Raw genomic sequence first — 12,979 nt, 5'->3', positions numbered from 1 at the left:
AGATGACTAGGGCCCGCTCATTTCTATATGCGCTTCTGTTAAGAATGGGAACAGAGGTCTGACATTTTCGTAAAAATGTGTTTGTGGAGGGCCTGGAAAATGTACAAACTAAACAGAGTACCATTGCCAAAATAGTAAACTAATAGCACAAACTGAATTGTATAGACACGACAAAAGCAGAGTATTGCAGAACAACTGTACTTGCAGTTTTTGTACATTCTTTTAAAAAAAAAACTGAGGTTTTAATTACCTCTGAAAATAAAACAGCCAGTGACTTCAAAGTTTAAAGAGTACTTTCGAGGTGTCCAGTTTGGCACCGTCTTAAATTTTATTTCAGAATTGAATTTTTAAACTCAGCTTCTCTGCAAAACAGTTTTTTTTTCTTCTTTCAGGTAAAATATGAGCACATGCCAACAGCTTCAAGTCCCTATAGGGGAGAGGACTCGGATTAAATGCCTTTATTGCTCTGCGCTGTTTCTGTCTGTGTTTTAAAGAACTGACGAAGCTGAGCTTCTAACTCTCTATGAGCTGTTTCCCAGTTTTAGAAGAAAACTTTACATTCCAATAAAAATGCCCAATAGGACAGCAAGGTAAAACATGCAACCAGCATAACGTGTAAGCATGCAGCAAAGCCATTCTTAAACTCTGCCACAAACAAGGCCAGATTTACATTCTGCAGATTCTTGTCCTCCGTCTCACATTTAAGAAAAATCATTTGTAAGCATTTCTCCAAAATGGCTTAATTTACAAGGGCTTATACACAGATGACAGATCGGCAGCTCATTTCCTGGAGTTTCGAAACTTCTGTTTAGAGTTTGTTCGAACAACCAGCCTATTGCAACTTATGTTCTGTCAGATGCCTGTTAAGGTTATAACCAAAAGTGGGTTTGGACAAGTGGGGTTGAGCCAAAACTGCCTGAAGTCCTGCAAGAGAGAACTTTCCTAACGAGAATATTATAACTTGTTTTCCTTGGTTAGGCTGCAGGAAGCATATTGGTGTGAGGTGTGCTACCTGGAAGGGCTCCAAGCTGTTCTGACCCTTGCTGAGAATACTCAGCTTTCCGATCAGGGATGAATGAATGGGTGGTTTGAAAGTGGGGCTTTACACCCTTAACACACACAGAACCTAACAAAATACCCCTGAAAAGTGCCGCACAACCCAGAAGCAGATGCCGCAGTTTTCTGGGCCAGGTGAAAGTAAGGATGAAAAGCAACCAATAAAAGGAAATCAAAGGAAGGGATGGAGTTATACAGATGTGCAGGGTTTCCAGTGCTGAAGGGATGAGGGTGCTGTCGGCAATGACAGCGAAATGAAACACTGAGTTCATAGCGAAGAGGAAGCTGTGGGACCAGCAAGGCCGACTCATGTTGTTAGAGTTCAGATCCTTGGATCTGCAACAGGTTGGAATCCATTTTAACAAGGTGGTTCGATCAAAGGAGGGAACCACACGGGCTCATGGGAAGGGCCCTGCACAAGCACTCCAGGCCACTGGGATCATTAAGTGTTACATTCATGACATTTCCCTGGTGCGCTTGTCTGAAAAGTGAGAGACCGTGCCTTTGCTCTTTGCAAGGACGTTCAGTCCAAGATCCTTCTCTAAGCCTCCTTCCCCAACTGTCCATTAGTCTACAGAATGGGACTACTTGCGCAACAGGACTAATTTCTGATGCAACAGCGCAGTGTGATTCCGTGTAAAAACAAGTCAAAACCATTTCCCCTCCAGCCCTCTCATTCTATCCCGACATCCGCATTCACAAACGGGTATCAACGTAGACGGTGGCATTACCAGCTCTCCCCAACAGAAGGAGGAGAAATGTGAACAATGGGTCCAAGCAAGTCTTACCAAGACTGATTTTACAGCCTCCCTTGGCGAACTACTCACTGCAATGCTTTTCTTTCGTTTTCTTGACCGCGGACAACCAAACCACAAGCAATATATATACATATATACTTTACGAATCAGGAGAGAGAAAAGTCTGTACAGAAAAGTGGACGTTTTCTGCTGTCGTTGTCAGGAAGGATGGGAACAGCTCTGGTTTTCGCAACGTACCCTTTTTAACGGTCCCTTTTCAAGGCAGACCAATCGTTAAAAAAAAAAATCGCGCTCAAAAAAAAAAGGAAAAATTGCAATATACAAAGTGGTCCTTAATGGCAAGACACATGCAGTCTCATGTAGGTGAGCTCCCCGAATCACCATTGTCTTCCTGTTTTGGCACGAAAGGGAACCAGGGAGGACGCGCTGTCCCATCATGCCTTGTTGCACTTGCCCTTCTTTTCCTTGCGCTGGAATTTGCGGAGCCTCCGTGTCCAAACGTCCCTCCACTGGATGACCAGGCTGTTCTTGTCGGCCAGCAGCCCTGCCCGCTCGGCTCCGCCCTCGCTGGTGCCCATCACCAGGTACCTCTTGCTCATCTGGATCTTGGGGCACTTGCAGGCCAGGTCCTTCATGTGGATCCACAGGAAGTGGTCGCCTCTCTTGAGGGGCTCCCCCCGACTCTTGTAGACCGAAACTATGTTGACGGAGAACTTGGCCCAGTCACCCACTGTCTCCATGTCCAGGACATTTACCTGGACCGCTGTGAGCGGTAAAGATGGAGAACAAGGGAGAGGAAGCTGGATTAAAATGACTTGGCCCGACCTATACACCCAGAGCAGTGCCCAGTCTTAGGCTGGCATTGGGTTTTGAGGAAGTTCCTAAAGTAGCTGGTTAAATTACTATCTATAGACATTGGTTTCCCTCTTCTGTTTTGCAATGAACTTTGCTCTGAGTATTTTGCTACCCCCTGCCCAAATACATCTTCTTTATATCGAATGGGAATATCTAAAAGAAGAAAGGAATGAAAAAAGAACTTCATAAAATGACTTTTCTGTTCATGGTAAACAAATTCCACTTCATCAGGGTGCCAGAAGCCAGACGCTAAAATGGTCTGGAGGACAAAGGCAGTTGCACCAATGACTGTTACCAAGAATTTGCAAGGTCTACCCAATGGGACTATTTGTGCATAAAGTTGCTGCTTTTGGAACCTAATACAAAACACACGTTCTCAAGGTTGTCGTTCTCTCACCATAGTCCTTCTTGCAGTATTTTTTCATATTGATCTTCAGGTTTCCTTTCACTGGTTTGCAGTATGATTCGCAATCTGTGGACAAGCAGACCAAGAAAGAGTGTTTAAGTCAGTCGATCTCCTTGAAAACTTTGCCAGTGGTATGGGACCTCATCTGGCAGGAACCAGGTTTCCACAACATGAAAAGTGACATTTTTTAGCCCTATAGTTAAAATTGCTTCATACATTCACTGTAAAATACACAACACAACACAATGTTGGCCCACAGAACTGTGCTACACCAAACGCTGGTACATCTCGTAGACCCACTAGTGTCTGAGTTACTACAACCAGTTACTACTCGCAGACTGGAAGACGGGAAGGAACAACTTTGACAGCTTCATTAGCAGACGATAATATCAGTGGTGAGACTCCTAAGTTTAACAACAACAAGATAAACCCCTCAGATTCTGTCAGCTCCCTTTTTTTTTTGACTTCACTATGGAACTCTCCATCCTAATTTCAGGAGATATGGATCCACGTTTCTCTCAGACTGGCCTATCACGCTGTGGTTGCAAATTGGGTAAAAAGTTCCCACTGACAGTCCTTCACCAGTTGCTGATTTTTTTTTGTATTAGGATAAATAACAGTCAGGCTTTGTAATGAAGGTCTGGTCTATTCTAAAGAAGCTAATCATGAAAAATGGTGATGGTATTTAGCGCACATATACAGTAAATAGGACCATGGGGAAGATGTTGCCATCGACAACCAGACTGACGCAAACATCGCCAGAGTCCATCTTCTACACCTACAATCCAACAAGGACATCAGAAGGTGGTTGCACTGAACACTCTATGGTGTACTGATGTGAGCCAAGGCACTGCATTCCAAATACTCTCATTGCAAGCGCAATAATGTTCCTTGCTCCAGGGATGCAGAGCTTTCACAAGAGAGTTGTCTGAGAATGTCAAAATGCTCAAGTACTCATTAAATCAAACAAAATGTTCATTAGACGCTCAGGAAAGAATCGACTCAATGTGATTTTTTTTTCCTAACATCAGAATCAACACCTGAAATTGGGAGAAGCTGTGTCTTTGTATTGGCACATTCATTTGATGTTTTAATCTGCAACAGTCACGAAAGATTTATGTGTTCAGAAATGAAATCCCCCAGACAAAGAGGTATTAGTGTAGTATGATAACAACAGAGTCATGGAGCTTGTGTGTTATTTTCCAAATGTTTGTTTTAGCACTCACTCGTGACATCCCTGCAAAAACCTTTGGGGTTTTAATTTTAATATCGTTGTGTTGTTCAGCTTTTTTCCCTCCCTGAAGCATTTCAACTCAACAGGTCATCTCTTTGGGGCGCGGGCTTACCGGGGGTGACGAAGCATTTAACAAAGACATCAAAAACATCATCACAGAGAGGAAAGGAGCCAATCCTTTTAATAAACTGAATCACTCGGAATATGACCTCCAGGGATAAGATCTATCAATACCTGCACTTATATAAATCGAGAATAAAAAAAAAACACAGCACTCCAAATTGAAACAACATTGTTTGGCACTCCTTTTAAATAAAACACCGAGCTAAGACACCAGTCTTTTCTTGCTCCGTGTAGTTCAAACAGTGTATGCAGGAGGCTCTCTGAGCCTGCCAGAACTGGTGTCCATTGCCAGGGCTGGCGTTCTGAAAGGAACACTAGCACTGGGCTTCCGGGCAACTCTTCAGTAACAGCCATTGGATAACCTTTTGCTTTCCCTGCGATCATATGCACTCCTTAACATCGGCTCTACACATCACTACCAGCCAGCTGGGGTTCTGTCGCTTTATTTATCAAATATAATCACACAGCTATTAGCTTTTAAAGTCAGAAAAGAAGAAGAATGAATTTAAATGAATGCAAGCTTAACTGAATGATACATGATTTAAATGAATTCATGTCAAGCTTTTGAGCCATGGTAATAAACTGCCGGTATTCACCCCCCATGCTAACTCAGTTCATGTTCCCTAACAAGGAAAACAGCTCTTGCGTTTACCCTGTACGTCATTAAAAAGCTTGCCCTTCGTCCTGCAATTTCAGAGGTGTGGTTTACCTTCATTCAAAAAAACAAGCGCTGAGCTACTGAGTAAATGCACCAGTGCTGTCGCTAGCCGACTGAAATTCGCGAAGCATGGGGCTGGGATGGGATGGCCAGGTCATTCTTAGCTTTCCAGAACACAGCGACTCCTGAAGTCTAGTAGCGTTGAGAGAAGGAACACTCCTCTAGTTGGTGCTAGCTGTCATGCGGACCTCACACCAGTCTCTGGAAAGAGGTTTAAAGCAACCACAGTCTATATTTTTCAGTAGCTCTTCAATGGTCTTCATAAAGACCAAATATGCCAGAGGAACCCAAGAAAGCATGTTATTTTTAATGTATTTCTTGAGGACTCAGCAATATTTTATATTATGACATGGCTGCCGTCCTGGTAAAGGAAAGCTAAGCAGAGGTTGTGGTGTGTGTATGTGGGGGGGGGCAATTGGGGGTAGGTGGGGTCACTCAGCCCCCACCCACGTGCGCTGTCTGTCCGGATAAGCACCTGCTTTCTTTTGCCAGTTGTGTAGGTCTCTGCTGAGGTGGGGGGGGGGGGGGGCGGAGGAAATGTTAGGTTTGGCTGTGGCGCAAGGGTGAAAAATAGCCTTCAACAAATCATATTTTAATGCTGTGTGCTGCGTTGCATGGGGAAAAGGGCTTATGGAATATTGCATGGAAGGATTTCTGCTTTTCTTCCTCCAATGGGCCCAGAAAGTACAGCTGCTCTGCGCTCCAGAACACTGATGAATCTGCCGCACAGAAAGGACCTGGGGCCTCATTCCTGACAACAGACAGGACAAGCCTGTTATTCACTGGGGAGGGAGGAATTAAGCTCTGCTGATTAAGCTCAACTTCTATGTACTGGTAGACCCAGTGTACAGGAGATGTGGCGATTCTGTAAGAAAGCCAGATTAGATAAATAATGATCTTAAGTGGAAATTCTGTAAGTGCACGTTCCTGACGGAGCAGGCCTGAGTTCATTTTGATCTCCCCCAGACGCAAGAACATCGTTTTCGCACAGCGTCTGTCCGGACAACTGCATAAAAGCCAACAAATAATTTGACTCGTATTTAATATTAGTATTAAAGATGTTTAAGAACAAATGTGTTTGGAATGTGGGAGTGCTGCCAGCAAAGTAACACATCACTGGAGTTACTGAAAGAATCAACACATTACACGATGATTCATTTAAAAAAAAAACCTTTTAGGTCTTATTCAAATCTCCAATGGGAAATGCTAATTAATTTCACGATGAAAACTGCGTGAATGAGCAACAGATTCCTGCTTTGAATGAAATTGTACAAAACTGGGTAGGGAAAGAGGTATTTTCGCTTTCAAATGCAATGGCATAAAAGCAGCAGCCAGCAGGAATAAGGTTTCCTCCTTTTTAAATTTTTTTCCACAGGTAAAAAAAAAAAATCTATATATATTTTCTCGTCGCGTGCAGTCGAACGGTATTACTCATTTAAGTGTTGATTTCTGAAAGCAAAAAAAACGGGGGAAGAAAATCTATAAAAATGTCAGGGGGACTTGGCTGGATATCAGAGAGCTGTAGTTTTATTAGTGGTAACCAGAGAGTGACTGGACCAGCTGCTTTGCAACAGCCTCTGTGCAGCTTTCAATAAATCTGTGAGGGCAGCTTGAACGCCACTTCGGCACAAGACCCGGAGTAGCACCCTGAGGACCTGCTAGAAAAATAGAAAGGGAAGACCTTGATTGTCAGCCAGGCACAGAGACGATGAAGGCTGGTGATGGTGGTGGTGGGGGGGGGAGAATTCTACGCCAAACGCGGAATCGCTTGCCCGGACTGTGTGTTCCTGCACGGCCTCTGTGACACTCCTGCAGCAGGGCCTAGTGTTTACAGAGATGGCATCTGGAACTCCAGGGCCTTGTGGGTTGAGGGTTGAGGAGGCAACGCGGCGTTCTGGGATTCTGTGATGGCAGGGGGGCTGGCCAGGAGGGCGAGACGGGGGGGAGTTTATGGGCAAGACGTTTAGCGACGAGCGACAGGAAAGCTTAAGTGGTGAGGAGTCTAGAAACCTGCTGCGACTGTCGTGGGGCTCACGACATCAGCGAACACCCAGGTAGAACAGGATTAAGCCCAGGCACTAAACCTCTCAGCTATCCTGGAAAGAGTTTTTGACACTGGAACCCTGAGCTCTTTTGGAACGGCCTGGTGATATCAGGGGTACAACTGCATGAAGCGCTAACCTGCCCCCACACTTTTGCTGTCATGGAAATGGGGAGATGCAAACCTACATACAAAGCTCAGAAAGTCTGGTCACCGTTTCTTTCCTTTTACTGCAGTGCTGGGCAACCTAAACAGACAGAAGGATCACATCTGCAGCCCTCATGCAACCTCAAGGGCCACAACAAACCTCCAGCAACAAGAAAACATTGCGAAACCACAAGCGTCCTTCATTTATTTAAGTATGTCTTATGGGTAAAGTGCTGTGAAAATATCTCTAGCATTAGTAAAATTGGGTTTACAAAAACCGTTAGTGCCGAGTGACTGGAAAAGGCAAGTGGTTAATGTCTAGAAACCAAAAAAATGAGTGTGATGTAACGGGTAAAATTGAGAGCAATGATGGAAAGGCTGACTGTACGGCCTCAAAACTTACACTGAGGGACTGGAAGGAGGGGGCAAAGCTTTTTCGGAGGAAATGACCGAGGCTGGAGATCCAGGTCAATTAATGTTTCTTTCTAAATGTGCCCCTTCTCAGTTCACAGATGGGTTAATGAGGTATGTGTTGGTGGGGGTGGGGGGGGGGGGTTCAGATTGAGTAAATGGTTTCTGGTAGGGGTCCAACTATAGCTTACAAAACTGTCCAAGCACCTGTGGGATCATCTACTTTCTGCAGATCAATGACCCAAGCTGGCCATTCATCTGTAGCACTGCCTATGTCACAGTTGCATCTATCCCTCTTAATGGCTCATCAGCTCCAGTGTAAATGTTTCAAACAGCAGCTCAGCACCACGTGACAGGCCTGACAACACCTATTCCAGCTCTCCTAGGGCAGCTGATGAGTGAATACGGGTTTGACACTGACAGCTGATGCTGAAACAGGAGTTTCAATGGTCTTGATCCTGCTTTCTATTCTGCTTAATGAAGTAAGAGTACAAATTATCAATGGATAGTTCACTAGTGCTGTGACAGGTGAAGGCTTTAAAAAATTATGATCATAAGTCCCAGGACTGCTAATGTACTGATTCGCTGCTGTCGTCTCTCTCCAAACTGCCTGAAAAATGGACAGCAAACATTGACAGGAGGGGTTGCCTTGTCATGTGTTCAAAAAGTACAATTACAAAAGGGGCAATTATTTGTACTCTAATCTTAAAACCAGCTACACAGATCTGTCCTATTTTGAGGCACTGTGTGACTTAAGGTCATGTTGAAATTGTCACGGCCATACATAATCAGAGACCAGCCCCATCCAGTTCCCACAAATGCCAACACATTAAATAATCATCCAATCACAACTCTCGGTTGTCACCACACCTCTGAGTTCCAACAATGCTTGAGGGCTCTTTACCGTCACCACGGTGCTCGGTATTGGGTTTACCAGTGGAGCTCCTACAGTAGTTCTTCTCCCAGACATCACCTGATTGCTGCTTATCTTCCGAACCCCTGGCTTCCTGACCTGTGCCTCATCCAAGACTATGATTCCTAGTTCTACAAATTGGTTAAGTACGCCTCGCTTTCCCTGATCCTGTTTGTACATTGCCACCGACTCCCGCATAGGGTCCATTCCAACCTTTATTTTGGCCTGCATTCTGTAACGGAAATGTTCTGTGGTCTAAATTTGTAAAATCTCAGAAGAGGGAGCCTGTGAGCCAGGACCCAACCTCAGTGGCTGTCCAGTGGTGTGCCTGCTGGCTGCTTGCCATCATTTACCAAACAGGCAATTACCTGGAAAGCCGAATGAACTGTCCATTGATCAGAAGTGTAAACAGCCACAATTGCTTCAAGAGCTCTGGTTACTGTTTTTTTTCTTAAATCAGTGACTGGGGCAAATGGTACCCCAACACACATACACGTCACCTCAGCCCTGCTTCTTCACTAAGTCCTTACTGCTAGGAGCTAAAATGATTTCAATCTGACTTTTCCCTTACGATGACCTTGTCAGTTGAAGTTATCCAGAACGATAAGTAATAACGTGCTCTAAGTATAGTGAGTAAAACTGAATGTGTTGTACCTGTAAGAAAAAAAAAGTAATACATTTTGAGTGAGTAAGTAGCATTTACCACTGAAAGTCTGGAGGGCTCCGTGAGCTCCTGTGTTTAAAATAAAGACTGTGGCAGGTAACTGTATGAGCCAGATGATTCCCAAGGAAGTCAGACTCGCAGTGCTCTAATTATATCCCCTACAAGGAGACCAGGGGTTTCTTGGCTGCTGTTCAAACCTCTGCAATCCACCTTCCTGCCCTCAAACCCAGTCTGCAAGCAATCACAAAAACTCCAATGAACCGCCTAAGTTTCTAGACCTGCTGTGTCTCTAGCAACATACTGTAGGAGCATAAGAACCTATGAATGAGAGGTCACCATTTGACCCATCTAGCTCATTTAGTTAGCGGCTAAATGATCCAAGAATCTCATCCAGACATTCTTTGAAAGAAGCCAGGGTTATCCTCTTCAATAGTGTTCCTGGGTAGCTGGTTCCAGACACCCAAGACACTTTTGATAATGAAGCGGCTCCTGCTCTGTCTGAATTGCTCTTCCACAGAGTTTCCACTTGCGTCCTCTGTTTCATGTCTCACTGTTTATTCTGAAGCCACTGGTTTGACTTTGTCAGTGCCTTTGATGAGCCTGAATACTTATATAAAGTCCCGATTTAGTCTTCTCTGTTAAAGACTAAAAAGGTTAAGTTCCATCAGCCTGTACATTCTCTTGAGCCCATAAATGTATATAGCTGCTGTTCTCTGAACTGATTCCAGGTAATTTTTTCTGTAACATGGTGAACAAGTTATGCAGACCCGATCCTCTGTTCTGCTGCAATCACTACTTATCCTTAAACATTTCAGTGGGAAAGCGACATTTTTCTCTGTCGTTTGATGATGAGTTTTAGCCTTTTATCTTTCCTACTGTCTGCAACTTTGTTATTTAATTTTTCGCTCCTTTCAGGCCCTCTTGTGAGGCTTCTGTTAAGACTCTCTCTTCTGTCATAACTTGTTAAAAAAGCCACGGCTAATTAAAGCAGTGACCCCACCCAACCAAATTGCAAAACCAGTAATTGAGGACAGATTTCCACTGGATAGACGCAAGACAACATTAGCAAGCAATAAGCTGCAATAAATTCTGGCATTTGTAATTTGCAGTTTGGAAGGTGGACTGACATTTAGATTTAATGTGAGCCTTAGGGTTTTATTTGAACATGTTACACTTGCAAGCAACTACCATTCTGGATAATACGCTGCATGACTGAGCAAGATGAACAAGGCTGAGGGACTGTATTATTGCTGCAGTGTGCAAGAGTTACTGAGGGGGCTCTCAGAGCATTGTGGAACTCCAGCTTCTTTCCAATGAAGTTACTGTTCTGTCCAGTAGCTGTTCATAGGCAGCATTGTGCTGTCATGACAGAAAATAATTTAAGAAATAAAATGAGAGACAGAGAAACAAAACACCCCTATTGATTGTGAATTTAAGGAAGCAAACTATGAAGACAGTACAGATGATGCTAATGTCTTCTCCTTTTAGGCTGATATTTTGAAAGAGAGATGGTATTTCCATCCTGGTGAGAACCATAGGGATCCCAAAAAAGTACAGATAATAATAATTCCTTTCTCTTCTAAAGCGCTTTTCTGTACACTCCACTCAAAGCGCTGTACAGGTAATGGGAACTCCCCTGGATGATGCAACAGAAACCACAGTGCGTCAGTACACTCCCCACACACCAGCTCTCAGTGGGGAGGAGAACAGAGTGATGAAGCCAGTTCAGAGAGGGTAATTATTAGTAGGTCAACGTTGGTAAAGGCCAGGGACAAATTTCACCAGGACAACGGGATAATACCCGATAATACCCCTACTCTTTAAGAAACGTCCCGGGATTTTTAATGATGACGGAGAGTCAGGACCTTGGTTTTATGTCTCATACAAAGGACGGTGCCATTTTACAGTATAGTGTCCCCATCACTATACTGGGGTATTAGGACCCACGCAGACCGCAAGGGGAGTGCCCCCTACTGGTCCCACTAACACCTTTTTGAGCAGCAATCTTAGCTCTCCCATCCAGGTAATGACCAGGCTCACACCTGGCTGAGCTCCAGCGGGCTGCCAGTTGTGAGCTGCAGACTGATAAAGCTGCCGTGTTTTTTACATTGCAGTTACTGTAATATTCTTCAATTGAGCAAACATTACTGGCTCCGTCTTTCTTCAAAACAGGAGACCAAACAGGAGCAATGCCATATCACTAACTCCCCATGTGAGGTGAGGGAGAAGAGGCAGTTCTGGATTGCATCATATTGAATGCAATAATTTATAAATAAATTAGCAAATTAGTGTTTGATCACAAATGCAACTGGATAATGCCATAGTCTTCTTCCAAAATAGTGAATAAACTGCTGAGCCATGTTGGTAATAACTCACTTTTTATGTACAGAAAGGAGGTGACCTCTCCTTCACCTTTAGTTCTGCTTCTTAATACAGCTCAATCAGCACAGACCCTTTATTACAGCTGCAGTGTTAAGGCGTAGCAGTGAATCTTCAACACAGACTTTCATATGAAGGATCCCCATTGTAAATCAACATTCTGCACTGCAACAGTTTTGCACTGACAGGTATGCGGTGTCAGTAAGTATTGACCAGTTTCACATAATGGGGATGAAGCTGTCAGAAAGAAAAATATCAACACGCATTGTAATGGCCCTCGACCTGCTTCATTAATAACTCAGTAATAGATCAATGGGGCACAGAAAGAGCAATTGTCCTGGTGGCAGATCAGCTAGCTCAGTGATATAGAAATGGATTGAAGCAATAAAGCAATGGCTTTCAGAATGACTCTGTGAAAACTTGTGCCAACATTTTACACATTGGTGAACATCTTCTGTGCACAATTTGTTTCTACAGTACAAATGGTGCTGGCAGAACTGCCATTCGCCCTGTAAGCTTCCTGCAGCTCTTTGGAGTCAGGGTTTTTCAAGCCCTAATGTAAACTGTGTCTCCTTTCAATGAATTCAAAGAAATCACATTCCCGGAAGTATTTTACCCTTGCACTATTTCTTAACTATGCCCCAATGTTAACGGGCGTCGTAAAGGACTTGGACATTGTGCACATCGTGGGAAGGTACCACATGCATGAAAAATTAAGCCACCGCTAGGCAGAGGGAGAAACGTGATGGCTCGTCGCATCACAAGAAGCTTGGTAATGCAATGAAAGTTCAAGAGTTTTGTAAGAAGGAGGACATTCAGTGATCTGCCTGTAATGGAGACGTCAGCCAGGAGTCTGAAAGCACTGACCTGCGGGTTCCTCTGTGCTGCTGATCACTGCAGTGGGGTTCACTACCGGGATCTCTGTGAATGCAGAGCAGGAGAGAATCGTCAGCACACAAAGTCACGACAGGACACGGCTGAGGCTTTTGAAACTTCAGTGACAACACAGAACACCAAACACCCCCCTTCTCCACCACCATAACCAACATGCACGTGCTGTTGGAATTTTGAGATGTAAGCTTAAGGCCAAAATGCAGAATCCTGCAGATTTTCTGAGGACGCTGCACGAAATGCTCGGTCAATGTTTTGTTTCTTCTGCTGCAGTGCTGGACAAGCGCAGAATTCAAACGGGCCTCACTTCCAAGTATTGTGTACAATTGTACTGCCCACGTGACGAAACAGTCTGCAAATCAGCCCAGAGAGGAGAAACCAGA

At 44.2% G+C, this 12,979-nt stretch overlaps 1 protein-coding gene across 1 annotated transcript in view; it reads right to left on the bottom strand.

The window, feature by feature from the left end:
• Positions 1 to 2,192: 2,192 nt before the first annotated feature.
• The window catches only part of ntn2 (netrin 2), a 54,892-nt gene continuing 44,105 nt past the window's right edge, over positions 2,193 to 12,979 (bottom strand). Inside the window, exons 4-6 of the mRNA XM_088936739.1 lie at positions 12,573 to 12,626; positions 3,067 to 3,141; positions 2,193 to 2,577 (exon numbers count right to left, since the gene is read on the bottom strand). Coding sequence (XP_088792865.1) covers positions 2,249 to 2,577; positions 3,067 to 3,141; positions 12,573 to 12,626 — 458 coding nt within the window. The 3' untranslated portion in view covers positions 2,193 to 2,248. The remainder of the gene's footprint in view (positions 2,578 to 3,066; positions 3,142 to 12,572; positions 12,627 to 12,979) is intronic.

This window comes from Atractosteus spatula, chromosome 18 (genome assembly GCF_055471065.1).
Source record: "Atractosteus spatula isolate fAtrSpa1 chromosome 18, fAtrSpa1.hap1, whole genome shotgun sequence".
Lineage (NCBI taxonomy): Eukaryota > Metazoa > Chordata > Actinopteri > Semionotiformes > Lepisosteidae > Atractosteus > Atractosteus spatula.
Note: the sequence above shows the minus strand (reverse complement) of the source record. Positions and strands in the feature narration are given on the sequence as shown.